The sequence below is a fragment of the Triticum dicoccoides genome, chromosome 1A, assembly GCF_002162155.2.
Source record: "Triticum dicoccoides isolate Atlit2015 ecotype Zavitan chromosome 1A, WEW_v2.0, whole genome shotgun sequence".
NCBI classification, from domain to species: domain Eukaryota; kingdom Viridiplantae; phylum Streptophyta; class Magnoliopsida; order Poales; family Poaceae; genus Triticum; species Triticum dicoccoides.
The window spans coordinates 203,586,135-203,612,622 of NC_041380.1; the positions used below are offsets into that span (position 1 = coordinate 203,586,135).

General features: G+C 43.8%; 1 protein-coding gene across 5 annotated transcripts in view; it reads right to left on the reverse strand.

Annotated features, from left to right (window-relative positions):
* LOC119266740 overlaps positions 1-17,179 on the reverse strand; it is a 17,906-nt gene extending 727 nt beyond the window's left edge. The window contains exons 1-15 of one of the 5 annotated variants that reach the window (XM_037548017.1): positions 16,867-17,178; positions 15,516-15,643; positions 15,299-15,431; positions 14,693-14,849; positions 14,536-14,614; positions 14,258-14,298; positions 14,016-14,132; positions 13,803-13,883; positions 13,125-13,184; positions 12,942-12,993; positions 12,652-12,732; positions 5,551-5,598; positions 1,485-1,520; positions 615-689; positions 10-248 (exon numbers count right to left, since the gene is read on the reverse strand). In XM_037548017.1, coding sequence (XP_037403914.1) covers positions 162-248; positions 615-689; positions 1,485-1,520; positions 5,551-5,598; positions 12,652-12,732; positions 12,942-12,993; positions 13,125-13,184; positions 13,803-13,883; positions 14,016-14,132; positions 14,258-14,298; positions 14,536-14,614; positions 14,693-14,849; positions 15,299-15,431; positions 15,516-15,643; positions 16,867-17,023 — 1,332 coding nt within the window. In that variant the 5' untranslated portion in view covers positions 17,024-17,178 and the 3' untranslated portion in view covers positions 10-161. Of the gene's footprint in view, positions 1-6; positions 249-614; positions 690-1,484; positions 1,521-5,550; positions 5,599-7,338; positions 7,596-12,651; positions 12,733-12,941; positions 12,994-13,124; positions 13,185-13,802; positions 13,884-14,015; positions 14,133-14,257; positions 14,299-14,535; positions 14,615-14,692; positions 14,850-15,298; positions 15,432-15,515; positions 15,644-16,866 lie in introns of those variants that run through there. The other 4 variants (XM_037548026.1, XM_037548035.1, XM_037548042.1 and 1 more) reach the window with 4 other exon arrangements.
* Between the last annotated feature and the right edge of the window lie 9,309 nt (positions 17,180-26,488).

Consider the following 26,488-nt stretch of genomic DNA (forward strand, 5'->3'; position numbering starts at 1 on the left):
TAATTCCTAGCGTTTTTCTCCTTTTACTCATTTTTGGCCTTTTGCTTTTATTTCCATATTATTCATATTTTGTGCTACCCAGGCCTTTGGCGATCTTTAATATCCATGATTTAGGGAGTTTCTTCCACTTTTGATGCCCCAGGACTTGACCGGTTTAATTTCTAGAGTTTTTCTCCTTCACCCATTTTTTGCCTTTTGCTTCTGTTTCCATATTCTTCAAATTTTGTGCTACCCAGGCCTTTTGCAATCTGTAATATCCATGATTTAGGGAGTTTCTTCAAAATAGTCGGCAAAAGAAGGGTCATGCCATCCATGTCCAGCATGGGTGGTTCCAGCAATAGTCACAGAAACTGAACCTAGTAAACACACTGCCAGTGGGTTTCATAAGCAGTAGTTATTACGAAGCAATATGTGTTAGCCTTATATATTTTATTACTTCATAGTTTAGGCAGAAATTCTAGCAGTCTTGGAGATGAACTGAGATGCTTGCTAGATGCAAATCAGGAAAAGGAGTTACAGTTTCTCCAGGACATTATAAACAAATAGGAAATGGCTAAAAAGTCAAGTCACTAAATATACAAACTGTAAATGATGAACAGGATTCCAATCAATACCTTTTTGAAGAATGTTGAATATGAGTTGTCCCATACAAGCTTGTACGATCCAGCGAAAACAGTGCAAAAGTTACCCTGTGCAGGACAAACGAAATGTTAAGCATTAGAAGAGCAGATACGGGTTTTACTCTTACACCATGGCTGCTAAAAGCTAAAGCAACAGTACTCTTGCCCAGGGTTTTTTCCTGTGCAAGCCGGTCGCATAATTAAAGCAAAAATAGGACAAACATTACCCTGTTTAAATCATTCCCTAGTCAACTGGTTGGGATTGTACATCTAGCAATTTATTAGCAAAACCATATGTTTCCACATTTTTCTGAACCAAAACTGTAGGGGAGCCCCCACAGTAAATTTTATTGCAATATATACAAAACAAATGACTATGACATCAATAATGTTGGATAGAGGTATAAATTTGGGTGGTTGGACAATAGTAATCAACTATGGTGCCTGACTGCACACGTTTCTGATTACCTGATGATGAACCAAAGGTCTAGATCAAGGTGGGATTCATACTTTTGATTGGCTGGTTACCGTTTGCATTAATAATAATACAAACGGCCAACAGACCATGTGGTTCTCTCGCTGTGGCCCATGTTATGACGGCCGAAGATGTATTCCACTAGCCTAAACATGCAAACTGCTATGCTAAGAATAATACTTTGTACTAAAGCTGTGACAATTAATTTGGACCGAAGGGAGTACAAAATTTGACTGATCTGTCGAACACATAAACATGCTAATCCTATAACCTATTAAACCCTTTTTTGGAACTAACTCGCTTTGAATGAAAACTATATTGATTGGACCACAAACCTGAAAAGTAGAATATTTCGAAGCAAAAGAGGATAAGCATTAAAGTGAACTCACTTGGTCAGCTTCATAACGTCGGTAGGGAAGAATCAACTGGAAAACATATACATTCATTAGAGAAAACAATTAACACATATGAAGGTCAAAATAAATTTATAGAACATGTATATGGAACAGTCAGAATATCGCTGCTTCCGAAGTCCCACGACTCCCGACGTTCCGAGCCTTACAAGGTTTCTCGGACTCCGAATCGCAACCCCCATTTCGGAAGTCAGTTCTAAGGCGGGGGTAGGGGGGACTCTTGAGTTTGTTCAAGTGGGGCGTGAATGAGTTACATGCCCATGGGGAGCTATTTATAGCATAGGGATCGTTGACAAATGACAAAGGCTACCCTTGAGATGAGGAGGTGGGAGGGTAGAAAGAGGTAATCTTTGGTCTATGAGTCAATGGGATCCTAGTGGGCTAGGAGGGAAATTGTGGCCCATGGGAGGAGGAATTCCCTCCACCATAGCTTTCTGGCTTGGGCTCCATCTTTGACTTAGTCTTTTATCTTCTCTTCTTCCATCAACTTGTTGACCATGAGGGCTCAGTTGGACCTTTGTTGACCCGGGCGGCTTGCTTCAGCTCATGGAGCTTGCTTAGACTTTTGTTGACCACCTTGGACTTGGGTTGAACATCTTTGTGGGTGGCATGTAGGACTCGGGTGGGACCCCGGATATAATTTTAGCTATTCTCTCAACACATATTCTCTTGTATAGGATCTTGCAGGCATATGTATCTAACAAAGACAATGACTGGTTTTTAAAGCCACAGGCAACCTGTCCGCTACTAGGTAAACAAACATATAAAAGCTAGTTCAACTTGATGTGTGATTCTGAATACTTTTCATTGCAAAATGGAAATGCTCAAGTTTCTTCCGAGATAACAACTAGCCAACTGATTAATCATTTAAGTAAGGGAAACACTTCTAATCAGTAGTCTGATAGGGAACTTTTTCAGACTTGTCCTGTGCCGTTGATGCTTTCCTAATCCCATGGCTTATACTCTAAGCAAACTGCCCAAATTAATGCCCCGAGGAAATCTCGCCTGCCCCATCCTAAACACCTGATTACGTCACATGTTCGACCCATCCACCCTACCCGTGTGGCATCACCCGGGCAAGCGCATCCTCAAGCTCGCCGACCTCCCTCGTCGCGACGGCTACCTCCGCCACCACCGCAATCCGCCTCAGGCCCCAGAACTCTATGACGTCAACAACTGCTCGAGGTAGCCGCTGCAGCAACCCGCCCATGTCTGCTCCGCCAAGCCCTGCTCTCACCGCCGACGGCGCCGCCCCCATTGCCAGCCCGCTTCCCCGTCAGATCCTGCTCCTTCACCATTCATCCCGCCGCGCTGGTTCGCCTTTTCGGCTCGGCAAAGAAGCTGCACACATATCCCAGCCATTGTGCCCCTGGCATGTACTCACCTGAACTAGGGTTTGATTCTTTTTTCACCACTTGATTTGATTCACATTACTCTGGATGCAATACTTGGTTTGATTAATTTGTGTATCTGTGTTACATCCGATGTGTAATGGATCACTATTTAATCTAGGAAATTTGGTTAATTTCTTATGCAAATGAAATTAATATGATTCCCAATCTTGCCGAGTAATATTAGTTTCGATCTGATTTCAAATTTCCATGCTTGCATCCAAGTTTAGATCTGTTCTTAACTACTATGTTAGTGCTTCTTAGTTCTGTAGTCTAAATTGCTATACATATGCTTCTGGACCCTATATATTTTGCTTCCAAATGACAAAAGTTACAAAAATCAATATGTTGATGAGTCAAAAACATCCGTCCCCTTGGTGGCCGGACATTATAGTTTTGCTTCAGTGGTAATTTTTCTATGCTTCAATCTGAACCGGCTGTCTGTAAGAACATCTTCTATGTATCTTCTGTATAGCATATTTTCATCCAACCGCAACAGGAACTTCCAATATGACAGTACATTTGCTTCTAAGGTTTCTGCATAAAGCTTCCTTGCCTGCTGATACTGAATTCATCATTTTTTTGCTTCTCCTGCTTATAACCATAGGAAAAGTTCATGCTCCCATATAATACTACATTTTTCTCCGTTGTAGATGCTTTGCTTCTATACAACCATGCTAGATTTTTTTAAAATTGTTGTTGTAACATGCTTTCATTTCTTATGTTTTCAGCTGACCCGGGATAATGAAGCATTTGAAACCTTAGTGTATGCTGAAGAGCCCTTATGTGGCATGCTGGTTGAAAGATGTTATCTTAGGTCTTCGTACTTATTGGGCTTCCAAACTATACCTCATATGCTTCTTCGGTCTAGGTAGAATGCTTCCATGCTTCATGTTGTTTTTCTTAAATCGTTGTTTTCATTTTTATCACCATTGTAATATTCCATGCATCCATATTATGCTACACACGTTTCTTTGCTCTAGGTAGTTTGCTTCCATAGTTCATGCTTCTACCTTTTTGTGTTTATTGGCACCATTTAAATTTAAAGAAAGCCCCATGTATGGTGTGAAAGATTGACTCATTGCTTTTTATGTAAGCCATGCTTCCTACTTTCATGTTATGAATATGTTGCCTACAACATATAATTTTCTCTTCACCTCAATTTTATTATGCTTCCATTGCCTATCATGTATGTTGTGATAGATTAAATTGTTGCTTCGTGTTGTGCAGATGCTTTGCACCGAACGATGCCAACCATGTATCACTAGTTTCTTAAACATGTTGTATTGTCCTCTCCTCATGATGTTGACGGTGTCGATCTCAAGGCGGTGGAGGAGGTGGTGGAGACATGGGCGGAACCGCGATTAAGGCTTCCCTTGAGGATGGCGTTTTCCTAAGTACTCCACTGACATGACGACGTGGACGCATTGCGGCACACGCTAGAGCGTGTGAGCTCTAGCTCACGCGACCATCAAACCAAGCGATCAATCGGTTGCAGTGGCAGCCCTGCTGCTTGCTGTCACCACAATGGCGACAGCTTTCATTTCGTGATTCTTCGCCTACACATTCCCTATCGTGCAGCCGCGGCCCAAGACAATGCCCTCGCTTCCTATACGTCTTAGTCTCTTAGACATGGACCTTGGATAAGATTTATTTTTTCTGTTTTAATTGTATTAGGCTTTTACGTGGATGGAAGCAGATTCCTTTTTCTTTAGAAGCAATTTTGTGTTCGTTTGAAAACAATCTAGTTGCTACCGTGGAAACCATTTTATGTTTGAGTGGAAGCATATTTAATTGTTGACCATTGATGCAAATTTCCTTTCAGTGGAAGCAAATTTTCTGGTTGCCAGAAACAAATTCTTGCTTCATTGGAGATACAGAGTAAACATTTATAATGAGCACATATTTCCTAATGAATTTGTGTTAGACCAAAACTACTTTGGCTACTGTTTGTTGAAGCAAAATTATATTGAGTTTATGGAAGCACATATGTGGGAAACAAATCATATGAAGAAAACAAAAGTATCAATCCTGGAAGGTCTCATAGATGGACGCACTAGATCGGAAGCAAATTGGAATCAAACTTTGATTCCGTGCAGTCTGAGGGCTTCACGTTTCAGGATTAACATAATCAGAGTTTAGCGAGAGTGTGTGTGTGCTAACCAGAAGCAGTTATAAGCAGTTATTAGGAAGCAATCAAAGAGCCAACCAGAAGCAGTTATTAGGAAGCAATCAAAGAGCCAACCAGAAGCAGTTATTAGGAAGCAATCAAAGAACCATGCACGGCCTAGTACTGGATCCAACGGCCGTCTTACATCTCATCCTACGGCTTAGCACTAGTCTGATAGGAAGCAAGGATCGGTAGTCTGATTCCTAGTGCTTCCTTTTAAGTAATTTGAGGTATAGGTGTGCCAGTTACAAAGTAGTTTTTTTAACTACTAAAAAGACAACAATCAGCACTATTTAATCATTAGAAACTAGCTTCGAATCTAAGCACCAAACCATGATAACTACTGCAGTCATACTACTACTAATTGAATTAATATCATCAATATCCACAAATGACAAACTGTAGATATCTTCAGGATATTTCATTTCCTTTCGTGAACAGAAAAAACATAGTCACATTATCCCAAAATTTAAAAACCTACCGTTTTCTCCCGTGACGGGCTTATGTACTCCACATGAAAGCCAATATCCTGTCCAGGTAAAAGTTTTCACTTCAGAATTGTAAGAACACAAATCACATACAACAGTGAAGAGAAATGTACATCAAACTGCCAGTTTCTGAAGGTGAAATAACAATATCATTCGCAATTTATTTTTTTCAGTCAAGTTTGAAGGATTGAAATGAGAAAAACGGGAACTTTTCCTAGAAAGTCAGAACAAATAATACTTAATACCTACTCCCTCTGTAAACAAATGTGGGACGTTTACGCAGTTTAATTAACGTCCTACATTTGTTTACAGAGGGAGTAATTATTTGTTGCAACGGACTGAACTGACACGGTCAGGTATTCTTGTATGTGTTTCGATAAGTGAGATGACCAATGGGTTTTTCCTATTTGGATAGGACCAAGATGACTTGAAAGTGCATCTAGGCCCCTAATGATATTTTGGTATTGATGACACAATTATAGGGAGTAATGTGTTTGTTAATTGCATTGTCAGGTTTTAGTCCCCTTTATGATGATTGTCGAGTCATCGGCGACAACCCAAAAGGAATAGATCTAGTCGTAGAAGCCCAGAGGTTTCGAGAAGGCTCTATTTTATTTTCGTTGAGTTGGTAAGGATCCCGCACTATTACGAGAGGATGTGTTTGGTGAAGAGTCTTGGTCAAAATGATCAACATTTTTGCTAGAACAAAAGGAACCAAAGCCAAAAAGCCCAAATACCCTCAAGAATTTCTCCAAAAATCAAAGGAAATGAGATTGGGGGATTGGGAAATCTGATGCGGAGCATCCCACGGCCATTCCCATGGATATTCCATCACCACCGCAAACACGAGGCGGACCAATGACGAGAGCCCACGCACATGCCATCGAAACCGAGGTTACCTCTTTCCTCTTCGAGCTTCCTTTGAGCTCATGTGAGAAATGACTTCTACCTCAAGTGGAGACTTTATGCATGCTTAGGTATCAGGAGAAGACCATGGAGAAGCAAGGAAGGATCAGCAAGTCCACGGGGAGCCACAAGAGGAAGGAAGAGAAAGTCCAAGACGCAAAACACCGGAGGCTCTCCCGACACCCCGGGTGCCCGGACAAATGGACTTCCGGCCACCAGAGGGCAAAGTTTCTGGACACCGCGGGTGCCCGGACCTTCCTCCGGGTCGACCACCCCGGTTGCCTAGACCACCCCGACCATGCCTGCGTGCATTAGGGGCAAATGACCCTTGTACTCCTGCTTTTCCCGCCAAATCTTCCCTAGGCTATAAGTACTAGTCCCCCAGCTCAAAATTAGGGTTAGCAAAGTGTATGAGACTATCTAGAGAGAGCTTTGCTCATCTACCACTCCTCTTGGAGATCAACACCTCCTAGGAGAAGATCCCAAGTGGATATCAAGACCTCCTGGAGAAGACTATCATCAAGACCTCACCTCCTTTGGAGTGGGAAGAACCTTACCTTTGTGCTATTTTCCCTTGATTGTTCTTGTATACTTGTGGATCTCATGTATGCTATTCTAGTGGATGTGTGATTTGGGTTTGTTTGAGTGATTTCCTCTTGTTGTTCTTGTTGTTCATCCCTTTTCCCCCTTCCAAGTGTGAAAAGATCATCCATTAGGGTTCCACCCTACATCAAAATCTTTCTCCAAAGTACATATGGAAGAAATACTCAAGAGGTAACCCTATCTGAAGTGGGAAGGGGTATTTATGGTGTGGAGAAGAAAGTAGCCATTTTCTGCAAAATTGCACATCCAGGTGTTATGGGAACAACTTGTAATTCCACGGTGCCATAGGCCAGTATGTATACATGTACAAGTGTAGGAAATGTGCAGAAATTCCCTTATACAACAGGGAAAATACAAAAGCTACACAACACTATTATAACTCTAACACCCCTCTTAAACTCATGCGGGTCAACAACACTGAGTTTGGAGAGATAAAAGCCATTATGCTCTAGTCTATGCCTTCATGAAGAAATCCACCAACTGTAACTCGGAAGACACATACTGAAGAGCAATCATCTAATCCTGCACACTGGAGCGCACAAAGGAACCATCAACACCATATGCTTGGTGAGCTCATGCTTCGCAGAGTCGTGTGAATACTAATAACACATGTACTGTTGAAAATAAGAGGAATGGGTGTAGCGACAAACAAAATCCTCAAGCAACCACCGTAGCCAAGTCAGCTCTTCTGTTAGAAGAGCCATAGCACGCAACTCAGCCTCTGCACTCAAATGAAAACTGCAATCTGTTTCTTCGTCTTGCAGGCAATGAAAGAACCACCAAGAAAAACACAGTAAGCAAAAAGGGGTTGTCAATCCGAAGGATCGCTAGCCCAAGTAGCATCCAAATAGGCCTAAAGATGGAACGAACTAGAGGGTAGAAAAAAGAGATAGTGAGAGAGAGTCCCACAAAGATACTGTGAAACACAAAGGAGGTGCCAGTAGTGGACCAAAGTGGAGCAGAGACATACCGACTCAAAATGTGAATGGGATGAGGAAATATCCAAATGAGTAACAGCTAGATAGACATGGGATGAGGAAATATCCAAATGAGTAACAGCTAGATAGACAAGACTCTCAACAAGATAACGGCAGCGCATCAGGTCAAACAGAGGGTCACCGTCGGAAGCACGGAGGTGGACGTTGAGCTCCATCGAAGCCTCAAAAGCGCTCATCAGTAAGAGCAACACGAGCAATAAGATCATGAATATACTTCTCTTTTGAGAGCCATTAGAGGCGGAAGAAACCTCAATCCAAAGAAAGTAGCGAAGAGGACCAAGATCAAACATAAGAAACTGCTCACTACGACGAGCCTTCACAAAGGCAATGTACTTAGAGTTGTCGCCAGTGATGATCATGTCGTCGACATATAGAAGAAGAGTCCGACCACGAGAGGTAGGGTGGACAAAAAGCGTGGGATCATGAGCACTCGCCGAAAAACCAGCCGCAGTCACCATTGAGACGAAATGCTCAAACAAAGCACGAGGGGCTTGCTTAAGGCCATAGAGAGAGCGGCGAACACTGCCTACCATGCCATCATGAACAGAATAGAATACCCGGGTGGTGGTGGTGGCTGCATGTATACCTCCTCAGGCAACTCACCATTAAGAAAAACATTCTTGACATCAAGTTGAGAGACAGACCATTGGCGAATAGAAGCCACCGTGAGAAGGGTGCGAACAGTTCTCATCTGGGCCACAGGAGCAAATCTCGTTTGTCACAACCATGCTCGTCGACGGCTCCCCCGACGCCTCCCAGTTACAGCACCTCGTCAAAGATGACATCGCGGGAGATGTGCACGTGCTTTGAGGCAGGGTTATACATCATGTACACCTTGGAGCCGGTCTCGTAGCCGATGAAGACCATAGGTGAACTCCGATCATCGAGCTTCAGATGAGGGTGCGCCATCTTGACGTGGCCTACACACCCGAAAACACGAAGGAAATGTACGTCAGGCTTCACACCGTGCCACGCCTCGTACGGTGTCATGTCGTCGACGCTTCGAGTAAAGGACCAATTGAAGATGAAGACGGCCATGAGCATCGTCGCCCCCCAAAACATGTTGGGCGCCATGCCGAGTATGGTCTGGTTTCATCGCTTGACGACACCGTTCATCCACAAACAGATGGACAAACAGAAGTGGTGAACAAGTTTTTGGGTAATCTGATCTGTTGCATTTGTGGAGAAAGAAAGGGACAATGAGATTTGGCTCTATCTCTTGCAGAGTTCTCCTACAATAACTCCAAGCATAGATCCACAGGAAGGAGTCCTTTTTCCATTGTCTACACTAAAGTTCCAACACATGTGGTGGACCTGGTGAAGCTACCATCAAGAGGAAACTCAAAATCAGCATTGTCCTTTGCTGATAATTACACCGAGTTATTTGAAGAGATTCATGGTGTTCTGGAAGCACAAAATCAGAAATATAAACAACTTGCTGATTGCAAAAGGAGGCCAAAATCATTCCAAGTTGGTGATAAGGTGATGGTCTACCTCCGAAAAGAGAGGCTGCCTTTAGGTGTTAAGGGGAAGCTTAGGCAGCAAAGGTATGGGCCCTTCTCTATCATGAGGAAGATAAATGATAATGCTTATGTGATAGATCTCCAAGCGACATGGGCATATCCAACATTTTCAATGTTGCGGACTTTGACTCCCTACCATCCAGAAGAAGCGCTCTATGAAGATAACTCGAGGGCGAGTTCCAAACAACACTAGATGAGAAAAAAATCGTATGTCAGATTTGTTTGGCTACTTCTACATGCTTCCACTCTAGTGTAGTATTTCTTTTCTTTTCTTTTTTATCCTACCTACTGTTTTCTAGAATCTTCTAGTTGTGAGTAGCTATGAGTAGAATGGTGAAACTTAAATAATGTTTTCTAGAGTATACCAGCTATAAGTAAAAGTATGTGAAGGCTTCCCAAAGCCCTATATATAGAGGTCCTCACCTCTACTTTGAACCAGACTATGTACCCACTACCTATAATAAAACTTGTTGTTCTTATCTAAGATCTTGGAGTAGATCTTGTGCTCTAGGAGTTCTGGATTCAACTCTTGCTGCCATATCGGCCTACATTCACCTCTAGAGTGATATCTAGCACAATACGTTGAAGTAGTTCCTTCATCACTTGTGTTGTACACATTGTAGCAGCAAGGTGGATTTGCTCCTCCACAACCTTTGTGCTGCTTCAACGACACCCTACAATCATGCCAGTGACGCACATACGGCATCCTCCTGGCCTAACTAAAACAGCCTAAAAAATCGCTAACAGAACAACTCGATAAAAGGGCTGCCATGGCAGACTTTAGAGCAAGTATAATAGGGTGACATAAGCGGCTATAAGGATTGCCACCTCAGAATTATGATGATGTGGAGGAGAGGGGAGAGGAGAGAGAAGAGGGATGGGCTGTAAACTTGTATCCAGCTGCAGCACGAGCTCCAATACACTTTGTGAGAGAAGGTGGGGTCAAGCATTTACATAGTGTATAGAGCCAACAACTATTATATGAATGGGCTTTTAGGTTGGCTATAAGTGAGGTGGCACAAAGATAGAGCTAGCAGTCGGCTATATTATTAATCTTGCTCTTATTTGTCTGCCCTCGAGGAAAGGTTTAAGCCCACAACCAAGTACTCCTACTACCTTAACAGGTTTGACTCTGGATTTTGGCTTATTAGCTTTGAATAAAGTGATTATAGATAGTCCAGATGTTCATAGGAAGTCTGATGGTTATACATGTCTCCCTTGGAGAAAACCAAGTCCCAACAAAGCACATTACCCTCATCAAGGACATGTAACAATTGTTTGAACAAATGGTGGCGACACTAATGACTTCCCGGTTAAAATAGAACTGCACCAAGGGTCAGCTTTGAGCCCTTATCTTTTTGGTTTGCTGATGGATGAGGTCACAAGTGATATACAAGGACATATCCCATGGTGTATGCTCTTTGTGGATGATGTGGCGCTAGTCGGTGATAGTCGGAAGGGGGTCAATAGAAAGTTAGAGCTATGGAGACAAACCTTGGAATTGAAAGGTTTTAGGCTTAGTAGAACTAAAACCAAGTACATGAGGTGTGGTTTCAATACTACTAGGCGCGAGGAGGAGGTTAGCCTTGATGGGCAGGTGGTACCTCAGAAGGACACCTTTTGATATTTGGGGTCAATGCTGCAGAACGATGGTGATATTGATGAAGATGTGAGCCCTCGAATCAAAGCCGGATAGATGAAGTGGCGTCAAGCTTCTGGCATTCTCTGTGACAAGAGAGTGCCACAAAAGCTAAAAGGCGGGTTCTGGTGATTCAACTCGCAATGTTGTATGATGCTGAGCGTTGGTCGACTAAAAGGCGACATGTTTCAACAGTTAGGTGTACTGGAGATGCCGGATGCGCATGTTGAGATGGATGTGTGGCCACGCAAGGAAGGATCAGGCCCAGAATGATGATATACGGGATAGAGTTGGGGTAGCACCAATTGAAGAGAAGCTTGTCCAACATCGTTTGAGATGGTTTGGGCATATTGAGCGCAGGCCTCCAGAAGCTTCAGGGCATAGAGACAGCTAAAGCATGCTGATAATGTTGAGATGTCAGGGTAGACCAAACTTGACATGGGAGGAGTCCGTAAAGAGAGATCTGAAGGACTGGAATATCACCAAAGAACTAGCCATGGACAGGGGTGCGTGGAAGCTAGCTATCCATGTGCCAGAACCATGAGTTGGTTGTGATATCTGATGGGTTTCCGCTCTAGCCCTACCCCAACTTGTTTGGGACTAAAGGATTTGTCGTTGTTGTTGTATTAACATACCTTACAAAGTATAATGTTGGATAGAACTATCATGGTTGTTAGAGATGGAACTACACACGGAAGAGTTTAATAAATATAAAACATGTAATCATTTTGTTAATATATTAACATATATGCTCCCTTCGTTTCTTTTTACTCCGCATATAAGATTTGTCTAAAATCAGATTTATAGTAAAAATACCAACATTGATAATACAAAATCAATATCACTATATGCATCATGAAATTAATTTTCATATTGTATGACTTAAGTATTGTGGATGTTGATATTTTTACTATAAAGTTGGACAAACTTTTATGAAATTTGACTTCAGACAAATCTTATATTCAGAGTAAAAAGAAACGGAGGGGACACATACAATAATAGTTTTAATTGTAAGTCATATTTTTAAGGACAGTATGTGCGGTTCACGGGGAGGCGGCGCATAAGGAGCACTAGCCATACCACAGGGCATACTCAGGAAAGGAGTCGGCACAATGCATATATATCTCCGTAGTTGGGTTAGTTGGATGAATATCTTTGTACCTGGATAGCTCCGGCATGATCTTAACAGATTGGTTACATCAGACTATATAAACACAACATTGTCATATCTTTGCATAAAGTAATTAAATAAGGAAGTCCCCGGTACCCACGCTCATGCTCACTAAGCTATTGAAAACACATAGAAGTATAACACAGCAATCAAAACAGTTAAAATCAACTCCAAGTAGCATAAAGATTATGACTACACAATAGGAAATTGCTAATCATTTTGTGTTTCTTGGCAGTAGGGGTTGGACAGAGTACCAGCAGTGTGCTGAGGGCCCCTTGTTGCAACGAGAAATCCCATGCAATATATGAGTTGACAGCCTCAACACTTAAAATAACCTGTAGAATAATGATTGACAGAACATAAGTATTTTGAAACCCTAAAAGTCACAAAAAACAGCTAACAGATGTTCCAAACTAATATTCAAATATTTAGGTAACTGTAAACCAAATTTGCATTTCATACTCCCTCCAATCCAAAATAGGTGTCGTGGTTTTAGTTCATTAATGAGCCAAAAAAAAAAAACTGTGTCCAACTAAAATGGTACCTCATGTGTCTTTCCCGCTGGAATAATGGTTTCTCGGTACTCATCGTTTTTCCTACATGAAGTGTAAAAACAAGAGTCTTTCAGTTCTGAAAGCCCTTCCAAAACTTCTCCATGCTTCGTAGCGAGCTAATGCTAAATAAGCACAGCAAAATGCATCAAATTTGCACTGAATCGAGTAAGTACCTCGAATCAGCACCTGCATCCTCAGCAGATATGAAGAATGGGGCATTCACAAAAACCTCACTGCAATGGTTTCTCTCAGCAGTTAACAGATTGTTAAGTGTTAACAGTCATAAATAGAAGTAAGAAATTCTGCATGCCATATATTAGGATCTATTCAGGCTGAGGCTGGTGAACCTGCATTGCATGATCAGCATCTAACTTCCTACAGTAGATTAGACTTCTTCGTGTTATTTATAGGTTACATTTGATAATTATTTGCTGAAATCAGTAGGCACCAAATGCAGGTTAACAAGTGCATGGTTTTGATACAATAAAGTAGGTCGACAACAAAGATGCTAAGATCAAGTTAACAAGTTAAACAATGTCTCAAAGTAAAACGCTCAGAGCAAAAAGAAAAGAAATAGCTATTAGGTTCAAAATGTATCAAAACCATGTGAAGAAGCAGGAAGCCAAACTTATTGAATCTTGTAGCCCACAGAAATAAGGTTGTACAATATTATGTATTTCTTCTTTGAATCCAAGTATTTGCAGAGTATGAATAGAAGATGATTGCGAGTTAAAATTTTAAACGTATATGTGAAGCACTAGTATGGAACATGGGAACATAGAAAATCAACATACTATTGTTAGAGCGTAACAACTGTTAGCTAGATAACGTTGATAATGAAATTATAGTACCCGATGAATGTAGTGAACTTCCCAAATTCCTCGGTGTATATAACCACTGCCTGCTGCAACACAGCAATGTCATCCTTCCCTCTGTTTATTTTTTAAATAGAGTTTCAGAGTTATTAGAATTAAAAGGGGCATATGCAAACAGAGCTAATTCCCGCAAGATATTCTATGGCTAGTTAAAAAGTGTATACTCTTTTCAAATAAAAACTCGCTCACATTTTCTTCTGTCCATATCGTGCCAAAGAGAGATGTAGATACAACCGAACTGCAAGCACCAGTTTTGTAAGTGTGTATAGTGCTGGCCCGTAGCGTTCTCTTTGCACTTCCATAGGTCTGACGAGAAAATTCAATAGAAAGAAATGTCATCAATAATAAGTACATTCAATATTTGTCCTTCACTCCATGTACATGGTAGTACATGCTAACTTGTGTTACGATAAAAATAGTAGCATGCATACCCATTAGCATCATTTATTTGTCGAATAAAATCCAATAACACCTGCAATGGTCAGCACAAGAAACTGATTGTTACTATGCCACCATGTAACATTGCATTCTAAAAGGAGTAATAATAACTACTTAAGGGAACATTCAACAATTTACATCTTGATAATGATATGCCAATATTAGATGGAATGAAATTCGTAACAATCCAGTGTTATCTCAAATTTAGAATAACGATGTTCTCATCATCATCATCAAATATGGTGAATATGAATTGAACAATTTGGCTAACCTGTGGAACACCAACCAAGTACCTAACAAGTGTCTTATATACACCTGTTGCAGAACCAAGCTGCGCTAATTGCACCCGCCTACATACCAAAATGGAAAATAATTATAAATTTATTGATAATGAAAATTTGTAGACCGATAAATGAAAGGAGAAGAACCTATCCATTTGCTGCTTCCATAGCAATGCATATCTATCATGAATGCTTCCACCAGAACTAACTACAGCATCAACCTCCGCTTGCTTATTTCTCTCAGAGCGTTCTCGCTGTTGCCTGATCAGTGTACCGCGGAAGTCTTGTGGCATGTATGTCATAACTACAGATGTTGTAAATGCAGGTCAAATACCAAATGATAAGGCAATTAACATGACAAAAGAAGTACTGTTTTACTATACAAATTTCAGTTCCAGAAATCAATAGTTCAAAAATGACAGGAAGGCAACATGGTACAGACTCGTCACAAAATAGAACAAGATATATCATAGAGCATATCACAGTAAGCTAGTTGGTCTAAAAAATATCATAGTAAGCTAATATTTGGGACTGTGGGATTAACAACTGAGGAAAATCTCAGGAAACAGTGAAGGGCTCCAGGGAAATTATATGGGAAGGAGATTCAATCATCTATGTCCAGGACATGCTAGAAAACAACCAGTACAAAACTATTGGGTGCACAGTAATACAAGTTTTAATGGGTAATTGTATCTTTTACCTCTATTTATGAAACAGTTAACAGTAAAGTAAGCAGAAGGAAAGAATGTCAACCTGTATTGAAAACATTATCGGCATTTTTTAGCTGAAACTGTTCCAACTTCTTCAACATCTCTTTCAATTTAGTTTCACAATCATCAAGTGTGGAAACTATCTCAGCGTCTTCTAGTGTGGACTTCTGTTGAAGCTGGTCGCAAGCACATGACAAATGTTAGCTACAAAATTGAAAGGTAGGAGTCATCCTTGCAGCAAGATTCAGAACTAAACTTACAGCAACGGGACGACGAGATTTATTAAGCAGAAACAGAATCTCTTCCATCTGTTCTCTGTTCTTCCACATGTTCTCATCTATTTTATGGGCAGGTACACCAGATGCCTCTTGTTCCAAGTGCTCCTCCTCTTCGACATGCAAAAAAGATAGATTTATCATGTCAGAACAATACTTGCTTCAGAAAGATCACCCAAGCAATGTTCTATAATTAGCAAGCCAAAGAGTCGCAGCTGATGTCCTAGTGAAAATCTACTTCTTTTCTTAGATAGTAAGGTACAATATGAAATGGTTTTAATCTTAGTGTTAACCCTTACACATTCGTAAAACTTCTGCTAACAACACCCTGCATGGATTTACAACAGACGCCGCAAGAAACCAACGCATGAGATCTGCCACTGATAACTTATGCTAGCATGCATATTTCTCTATCTTTAATGGGACTTGACCTTTTTCTTGGACTAAGTTCATCTTGCTTTTTCACTGATCGTCTCACTGATAAGTGGGATCGGTACCAGTATGTCAACTAAGTGGCCAAAACGTATTCATTCAGGATTTACGGCCAAAATGGAAATCTCCATTTCAAAATGTTAATTACAAAACCATTGTCCCTGCTCCCAATTTCCCGCCTACTTTCCCTTTCTAAGAGAGTTACATTTGTTTTTTCCACTGCTAATGTGAGCACTCACCGTACAAGTACAGGGGATTTTCCCTTCATATTTCTAATAATTTATTTTTGTTGTTTGTCTTAACTAAAATTAACCATATGGCACCCTTGTAATGCACAGGTCTTTTACAGGTAGATAGCATACAATCTTACTACAGAGATGAAACATAAATGGCTTCCAGGACTAATGAGCAGCACCCGGATGTAACAAATTAGACGCCCCTGTCAAACCAAACATCCACGCGGCTAACAAAAGCACTATAGAAAGGCCAATTATAATTAGTGCATGCCAAGGATCAAAACCTGCTGCAGTTTCAGCTTCTAAGACTAAACTTTCAAGTCAATTAGTACAAGATAACAGCACTAGTTACTAGTTAGCCACTAACCAAATTCTGCATATAATGGGGAAAAAGAACCGAAAACGTACAAACCCTGAGAAGCATACCCACCTCAGTTATTGTGCTGGCAATAACTGATTTTAATCGTTTTGAGTCTGGCTAGACCGAAGAAAGGGAAGCAGCCTCCAATTTCTAGCATGCCCCCGAGCAGGAAACTACCCGCACTAGAAGAACCGAACAAGATTACTGTACCCATTCCACTCTTCAGGAATCGTAGTAAGATCAAAGGTAGCAGCAGCGGGGTCGAGAAGCAAGCGAATCGCAGCGAGGCATCAGATAAAGCGCTCACCGGGGGAGAAGGGAGAGGCGGCGGCGAGTTCGGCGGACAGAGCGCGGAGGCGGGCAGCGAGGGCGATTACGCCGTCGGGGATCGGGGGCAGCGGGTACTTGTCGTAGTAGCGCGCGAGGTAGTCCCGCGTGATCGGCACCAGACCCTCTGTCGTCATCTCCGTTGGCAAGATTGGAGAGCAACGGGGACGAGTTCGCCGGCGGTAGGTGGAGGTGATGTGGGAGGAGAGGAAGGAAGGGGAGGCAGGAAGGGCACGTGAAATAGACGTGCCGTTGGAACGGTGGGTATGGTAACCGGGCGGTGGAGAGGTTGGTGCCGTGGGTGGTTGGTTGCTTGCCTTCAAGAGAGCGGAGACCTGGGAAAGTTCTGTACTCGAATTTGACCACTTTCACTGTGTGTTTGAGACGCCAACTTCCTCATTAAGGCTGTGTTTGATAGCAAAGTATTATATAAACCAAAATATCAAAAACTACAGTAATTTTGCCTGTAGATGTGAGATACCATAGTTTTATCAAAACAGAGTATTTTGCAGTATTCACAATACATAGAACCTGTTTGGCTGCCGCTGTAAATTTTGTTGTTTAGCCGTTGTGTTTAAGCACGCAACAGCTTTGTTTTTAAAAAAGAGGTTTAGGGTTCTTTTTTTTATGCAGAGAAAAAACTGCAATTTGCCCAATACTACAATATTAAAAGCACAATTGTTATAGGCAACCAAACAATTCATTGTAGATAAAACTATGGTAATCTCAAAAACTTTAGTATTCTCAAAATACTTAGAAAATATTTTGCTAACAAGTAGACAATCTGCCCAGATTTACGAAATGACAAAAGTAGAGCTCGATTGACTCAAGCTAAGGTGCTCCATAATTGCAAACAAAGACATGGATGGATAGAGCACTACAAGAGTAACAAAACATCCTTACTGATCATCCTCAAAAGAGGCACGGATCACTAGGAAACAACATGAACATATGGCATAATGAGATAAATAGGTCAAGGACTTAGTGGGAATGCTAAGTCCCTGAAATCAGCATTAACAAGTGCACCACTTTGCAAGCTTGTGCTAGTCACCACACACATCACAAAAATACATGGGTTACACCCCTAGAAAGATGGCAAAACCCTTAACAAAACATATGTAGAGCTCATGGACATAACATGCACACAATAATCATGGCAAAAATGACAAATATCTAAATGGAGCAGCGGATCTGACAATTATCTAAATGGAGCAGCAGATCTGACAATTATCTCAAGTAGCACTCTTCCAACAGCATTTCGGGCACCAAGATGAACTCAAATGAAAATGATACAATGGAATGAAATGATGTGCTCTCCGAGACAAACATTTTGATATGCTATATGCCCAAAACGGAGCTACGGATGCGGAGTTACGACATGATAAATATGGGCATATGAAACATGGAAATCTCGAGGACTTCGTGGAATTTTACCCCGCGGAAAAGTCAACGTGGGATGATGTGGTGCGGGACGGCGCGGATCCGGGACGGGGAACGCCGTTTGGTTCAGGGGAGTGGTGGATCTCATCCCACTCCCCCGGATCCGGCCGAGCGGATCTCCGGCAACGAATGACGGCGGAGGGCGGTGGAACTCCGGCGAGCACGGCGCGGGGTGGCGCTGTTGGACGACGCCGGCGAGGAGGCCCGTGGGCGGCGGCGGAAAGCGACCGGCCCGGCGACGAGTATGGCGGCGCCGGCGACGAACCGGAGCGGCGGCGCGGATCCATCGGGGCAGGGCCGGCGGGGTGCGGTGGCGGCGGGCCACGCCAGCGAGGGCGGCGCGGCGGAACACCTGGCGGCGGCGGCGGGGCGCCTCGGGCGCGCGGCGGTGAACGGATGCGGGGCGGCGGCGGAATCCGGACCCGGGCGGGCCCGCGATGGGCTTCCCCGGGCCGCGCGGTGGAGGAGGGAGGCAGCGCCACATGGCGGCACGTGAGTGGAGGAGGGAGGCGGCGGTGATGACGTGGCGCCCTCCTATTGGTCGGGCGACGTGGCAGTGCGGCGGTGGACATGTCCGGCTCCGCCCGGACGTGTCCGGCAGCGCGGTGGAGAAGAGGCTAGGGTTTCATCCGCGAAAATGGACGGGGTGCACATATTTATAGGTAGAGGGAGCTAGGAGAGTCCAAATGGGGTGCGGTTTTCGGCCACGCGATCGTGATCGAACGCTCTAGATGATGGAGAAGGTTTTGATGGGTTTTGGGCCAAATTGGAGGGGTGTTGGGCTGCAACACACACGAGGCCTTTTCAGTGTGGGGTGTACTGCTACACATGCATGCCATTCGGTGTGGGGTGTACTCCAAATTGGAGGGGTGTTGGGCTGCAACACACACGAGGCCTTTTCAGTCCCTCGGTTAACCGTTGGAGTATCAAACGAAGTCCAAATGGTACGAAACTTGACAGGCGGTCTACCGGTAGTAAACCAAGGCCGCTTGGCAAGTCTCGGTCCAATCCGGAAATGTTTAATCCACACACACGAGAAGAGGGTAGAAATGACCACCGGAGGAGAACGGAGCGCCGGAATGCAAAACGGACAACGGGGAAAATGCTCGGATGCATGAGACAAACACGTATGCAAAAGAAATGCACATGATGACATGATATGCAAAGCATGACACACAAGCAATGACAAGGCAACAGCAGCGAATAACTGGACGACGCCTGGCACATCGGTCTCGGGGCGTTACACGTGATCCACTAGATGACATCGCTTGTGGGTGAGATGCGCTTAAGTAGGTGTGGTGATCTTGGACTTGGCCGTTTCCTAGTATGGGCCACAGTAGCGTCTGTTGGGCTTGTGGGCGCGGCTGGGCCGCGCCTGTTCGGGCTGGGCCGCGACTGAATGTGGGGCTCCTTCGTCAGGTGCGCTGACATCCCCCCTTCTTTGCGTGAGGCTTGTCCCCAAGCCTCAGCTTGTGGGAAGTGGTGATGGAGTGCTTCTTTGTGCTCCCAGGTGTGCTCGAGACCAGCGCCCGCTAACCACTCCACCTGTACTTGCTCGCACATTGTTCCGTGTTTCTTGCGCCATCGGGTTTGGAGTATCTTGACAGGAAAGGCTAGATCATCAGTACAAAGAGGAAGCTCAGAATGAACCGGCGTACCAGGGAGGAGTGCTTTGCGGAGTTGTGAGACGTGGAAGACCGGGTGCACAGTTGCTTGCGGTGGAAACTGGATCTTGTACGCCACTTCATTGATACGTTGTATGATTGGGAACGGGCCATAGTACTTGAAGGATAGCTTATGATTGGCTCGAGGGGCAACTGATGATTGGACATACAGTTGCAGCTTCAAGAAAACTTGCTCTCCCACCTTGAAAGTGCGCTCTGATCATTGTTTGTCAGCCTGTGTCTTCATGCAGTGCCGCGCCCTGTTGAGGTGTTGTTGTATCAGCTCTTGCCTCACCGTGCGCTCCTCCAGCCATGCCTGAAGTGATGGTACCGAGCAGGAAACAGTAGCTGACAGCCCCCATTGGTGCGGTTCATGCCCAAACATAGCCTTGAAGGGACTCATGCCAATGGCAGAGTGCAGAGATGTGTTGTACCAGAACTGGGCGAGAGGGTCCAAAAACTCCAGCGCTTTGGACACGCATGAGTGAAGCAGCGGAGGAAAGTCTCCAAACATTGATTAACCCGCTATGTTCGCCCGTCGGTTTGGGGGTGGTTGGGTGTGCTCAAACGAAGTTCAGTCCCTGCATACTTGAATAGTTCTTGCCAAAAATGACTTGTGAACACTGGGTCATGATCAGAGACTATAGCTTGAGGGAACCCATGGATCTTGTATATTTGACTCATGTAAAGCTGAGCTACTTTAGCAGTGGTGTAAGGGTGCACCAGAGGAAGGAAATGAGCAAACCTTGTTCTCTTGTCCACTATCACCCAGAGACAATTGTATGCTCTCGATTGCGGCAACCCGTCAATGAAGTCCATTGATATCAGTTCTCATGGTTCAGTAGGAATGGGGAGTGGTAACAGGAGCCCAGGTGAAGCCGAGCGGTCTGGTTTTGCTTGCTGGCAAATGGTGCATCATTTGATGTACTGCAGGATATGGGTTTTCATCTTCGGCCATGCAAACAGGCATCGAACACGCGAATAAGTTGTTGGGAATCCAGAATAACCCCCAAGCGCACTATCATGGAATGCCCGGATGATGCACTATTGTAACTCTGTTGACCCACCCAGCCAGATACGATCTCTGAAACGTATGATTCCTTGTTGCAGAGAGAAATGATCCTTGGGGTCCTTGTGAAGTGCCAATTGCTCCAATAGGCGAAGTGCCTGAGGATTTGTGTTGTAGCTAGCTAGAAGTTCATCGAGCCAGGCTGGTTGACAAGAAGTTACTGCTGCCGGGGTCTCAGTAGGTCATGCACGAGACAATGTATCCGCGACACTGTTCTTAGTACCTTTGCGGTACCGGATTTGGTAGCGCAAGCCGAGCAGTTTTGTGAAAGCTTTCTGCTGCCATGGCGTGGTCAGCCTCTGCTCTTCCAAGTGTACCAAGCTGCGCTGATCTGTCAGAATGATGAACTCAACATGTTGAAGATACGGCCTCCATTGTTCCACTGCTACCAGGATCGCCAGATACTCCTTCTCCTAAGCTGACAAACCATGGTACCTTGGTGAGAGGGCCTTGCTGGTGAAAGCAATTGGGTGTCCTTGTTGTTGCAGAACAACGTCGATTCCCGAATCACTGGCATCCATCTCGACTGTGAACTGTTGGTTGAAGTTTGGCAGGGCTAGGACTCATGCTGAAATAAGCTGTTGTTGCAAGAGTTTGAAAGCTGTCTCCGTGGCTGGTGTCCAGACAAAAGGTACCCCTTTCTTGAGCAGATTAAAAAGTGGGCGCGCGATGATCCCGAAATTTTTGACAAACCGGCGGTAGTAGCCAGACAAACCCAAGAAGCTCCGTACCACCTTGACATCCATGGGCACTGCCCAGTTGGAAACTGCCTTGATTTTCACGGGATCCGTAGCCACTCCGGTAGCATTGATCACGTGACCCTGATAAGAAATTTGTTGCTGACCGAACGCACACTTTGATAGTTTCACCTTCCAGTTGTCACGGCGCAGTAGGGTAAGCACCTCCCTAAGCTTTTGCATGTGCCCACGGAGTGTTTTGTTGTGCACCAGAATGTCGTCGAAGAAGCAGAGTACCCCCTTGTGCGACATAGGTTTCAAAGTACCACGCATAGCTCCATTAAAGGTATCGGGTCCTCCAGCTAAACCAAACGAAAGGACTTTGAATTCGTAATGGCCGAAATGTGTTTGGAAGGCAGTCTTGTACTCTTTGCCCTCTGCTAATCGAATCTGATGATATCCAGCACGCAGGTCCAAATTGGTGAACCAGCATGACCCGAACAGCTCGTCCAATGGTTCCTCTATGATAGGTACCGGGTATTTGGACACATTAGTCAAGGCATTGAGGTGCCTGTAGTCAATACAGACATGCCAAGTGACGTACTTCTTCTTCACAAGGATCACTGGAGATGAAAAGGCACTTGTGCTTGGTTGTATGATCCCAGCTTTGAGCAATTCCTCCACCCGCCTCTTGATTTCATCCTTGTGATCAGGCTTGTGATGGTAAGGTCGAATGTTAACCGGTTGTGCACCTAGGATCAGAGGGATACGATGATCACAAGCCCTGCGAGGAGGTAGGCCTTGTGGTTCCCTGAACACATCAGAAAATTCAGACAACAGTTGTTGAATAGGCTCTGGTACTGGTTGTTGTTGTTCTTCCCCCGAGGTGACATCGCAGATCTGGACGATATGTGATATGACTCCCTATTTGCAGAGCGATTTGCAATTGGATACTGTTGATGGTCAGACAGGTGGACGACGATGCTTCATGACCCTTGAGAACCACTACTCCAGCAGGGGACTGGAATTCTAGCAGTTTGGCTCGCCAATCTACTGTCATGGGGCTATGAGCTTGGAGCCAATCCATTTCCAAAATAGCGTCATAAGTGCCCAAGGCTAAGATCTTCATGTCTGTTGCAAACTCATGCCCCTGAGAGAACCACACACATTGGCAGACTACTGATGTGCAGAATAGTTCACCTCCATCAGCCACCTTAGCTCGGCATGTTGTGCTGAAGGGCCGCACTCCATTGAGGCGCTTGGCAAGCTCTTGATTGACAAATGACGTAGAGCTGCCCGAGTCCACCAGCATGAGAACTTCGTGGCCCTGTATCCATGCTTGAAGCTGGAAAGCTTTGGCAGACACGCCACCAGATAAAGCAGTACGTGAGATGGCACAAACTGACTCTGTTGCTGTCTCTGCCTGTCCGGGCTCGTCGTCACCGCAAACTGTGTTGATGCCAAACAATTCCAGGAGCTCCTCGACCACATGCAATTGCACTGATGTGGGGAAAACATGATCATGGCCCCAACGTTCACCGCACTTGAAGCAGAGCCCCCACGCGCGCCGATAATCGCGGAGGGCTTTGACCTTGGCGAGGTCCGAGCGTGGTTTGCTCTGTCGAACCCCATCAGCTCGATCTCCTTCCATGCCGCGCCAATCGGTTGCCGTCGCTGGAGTAGACAGTCAATGCGGTGGAGGAGGCAGAGGCAACGACGTAGGGCCACGCAACAGGGTATCGGGTGGCCACGACGTCGATGGTTGTCGTGCCTCGTTGAACGCCTCGTGGATGACCTCCTCTTGGAGCAGGGAAATGGATAGCATTTGGGGTAGTCTTCTTTTATTTTGGTTCCGTAGTCGGACCTTGATTGTATCTGGATGATGTAATGCTTTGTTCATGTATTGTGTGAAGTGGCGATTGTAAGCCAACTATGTATCTTTCTCCCTTATGTATTACATGGGTTGTGTGAAGATTACCTCACTTGCAACATTTCTTTCGATGCGGTTATGCTTCTAAGTCGTGCTTCAACACGTGGGAGATATAGCCGCATCGAGGGCGTTACAAGTTGGTATCAGAGCCTTCCCCGACCTTAGGAGCCCCCTGCTTGATTGAATCGCTGGCATTATTGAGTCTAGAAATGTTTTGAGTCATTTAGGAATTATATATATCGGAGAGTTAGGAATTCTTTTTACTCCTCAGTCCCTTCGTCGCTCTGGTGAGGCATCCTGACGTAGAGTTTTGACTCTTCTCTTCTCAAATTTTCACTAAATTTTTTTTAGGATCACACGGGTATCTTGGAATCGTTCCGATGGTTTTGTGACGAGAACATTATTCTTGGTGCCTCCTGACATTTAGGGGTTGTGGCAGTGTCCCGGGGAGTTGAGCTCCGAGGTGTTGTCGTCACAATTTTATCGTTGCAGTTATGGAATACCTGAGTTTAGTTTCGCCGACATCGAAAATCTCTTTTATGCAGTTGTTGGTGAGATAACCTCGACGCCACCCAGTACTGGGGCGGGAGTTCGGGGGTATTGCCATAACTCGTATAATGGATGCTTTTCGAAGGTTGAGGTAAATGATTTCCGAAGGTTTCTTGGTTATGTGTTGAAGGATGGATACAGCTGGATGTAGGATTTGTGTAGTTTTGTGTGAGATAATATGCTTCCCCTGTATCCCCAACACCTGATTGCATAACCGGAAAATTTCAGGAGTTTATAAGTGGGAATTCAAGTAGCTCTTAGGATATCTTTTCGGTAGATGTATGATATGAAATTAGGGTTCAACGTCTAGTGGTCCGCCTATCCACGGTTGGTTTTATAGTGGTCTCGTTGTGTCTTAAAGAGTCCTTGGCTATGCCGACTCGGGGACGCTTCATATGTCATGTGCACTGCCTTGTACATGATGGTGTTGTACGATCGAGCCCGTGTAGGCCCCACCACGAAAACTTCGGACGAAATCTCTATCATATGTTTGTTCCGGCTTATTTTGCAAGCCAATCCTTTGTTTTTGTTTTGAGTTGTGGTATTCGAGTTGCTTCGAAGTCAAATGTTGATTCCATACCTTTTCCCAAGCGGTGTTCTCATACCCCGATGTGAACACTAATCCTTCTCGATCATCGAGTTTGGCATGCCAATCCTTTTTAACCGGTGTACTTCTCTTCAAGTGGATCCGATCATTGCAACATCCGTAAGATCAAGTATCAGTTCTTCTCAACGGTGTTTATTTCATCCGTCCCCAAGTTGTCTTTGTTTTCCCGCCCACCCACCCTTTTTCTTCAAGGAATCCGATGTCTTAATCAAGTATCCTTTATTCTTGTGAAGTCTCTCCATTCCTTTTTCCGTCAATATTCTTATCCGGTGATTCTCAAGAAGATGCTAACGAAGCTTCAAGTTCGTCTCTCGTCACTCATTTTCTTCTCCGATGGATTTAATTCAAGCTTTGGTATTGAGAATACTCCTTTTCTTTTTGCCCAATGCCTATTTATGCCGGTGCACCTCTTAATCTTCCTCGCTTGCTATTCTTTTGTTCCGGAGTGCTAAAGATATCTCAGAAGATTCGTGTTTCCACTCTTAATCCGTTCAAGCTATTTTGAGGATGTTATCTCATTCAAGCCTTTTAATTCAACCGGTGCAATCTCTCCTTTAATCATTTCAACGGTGTTTCTTTTGACTAGGCCCTAACCCACAGGCCTTTTCCCAGGATCTTACCTGACTCTTCTTATTTTTTTTCTGGAGCTATCCTCAAATTTCTTTTCGAAGTTTGACGTAAGAATGATTGTCATCAGTCAAATGCCTTCCTCCAAGATCTTTCATTTCTTTTCATCGTTGGCTCAACTTTTCCATTCTTCATTCCGGTGTTCCTCAATAATTCTTGGTCTTGTTTCTCGTCGTCATCCTCAACATTTGAAGACCGAAGAAGAGTTTCTTTTAAATCTTGCCCCATTCTCTACCATCCTCCCATAATTGTTTTGGTTGTGAAAATTTCTTTTCACCCATCCGGAGTAATTCAGAGTACTTTCAGTTTGATTCATCCGGAGCCCATCATTTCAGAAGAATTATTCATCCTCAACTTTCAGCTCTAATTCTCTAAATATTACGAGTGCATCGATCAAATATCCTCTAATCAGTACATGATCTATTCGTTCTCTCATATATAAATTCTCTCAAGCATCTTCATTCATTTGCTAATTCTTTTCGGTGTTTTCTTTATCTTCTTTTCGTTCATTTTTACTTCTTATGGTGGTTCGTTCAAGATTTGTCTTCTTTATAAATTTATTCATTCTTCCTAATTCCTACCGGTGGTTCGTGGAAGACATTCTCAAGTTTATGTTATATCTCTCTTAATTTTTTCTATGAGAATAAGTAGTATGCCAAATCCGTTGCTTGTCATCAATCTAAATTGGTGAAGGATAAGCATAATGTAATTCTTATTCTTGTTTCATCCATATGTTAATCTTTTCTTCCGGAGTTTGTTCACGATGATTAAATTCCTGATTTCAATTGTTCATCCTCTATTTTTCCCGGAGTTCCAATCTTTTTCAACTATTTCACCATGGAGATTCATCTAAATCGGTACAAGGATTCACCTTGTGTTTTTAACTTCCTTTTCTTTTCATCATCCTTTTGTTTACCGGAGTTCTTCATGGAGACTCTACATGATGGTTCATCAAGGATTTTTCCCCTTCTCGAAGCGTTCATCAAGATTCTTTTCACAGGAGCTCAAGCATTCTTCATCTTGTAATCCGGAGTGCAAT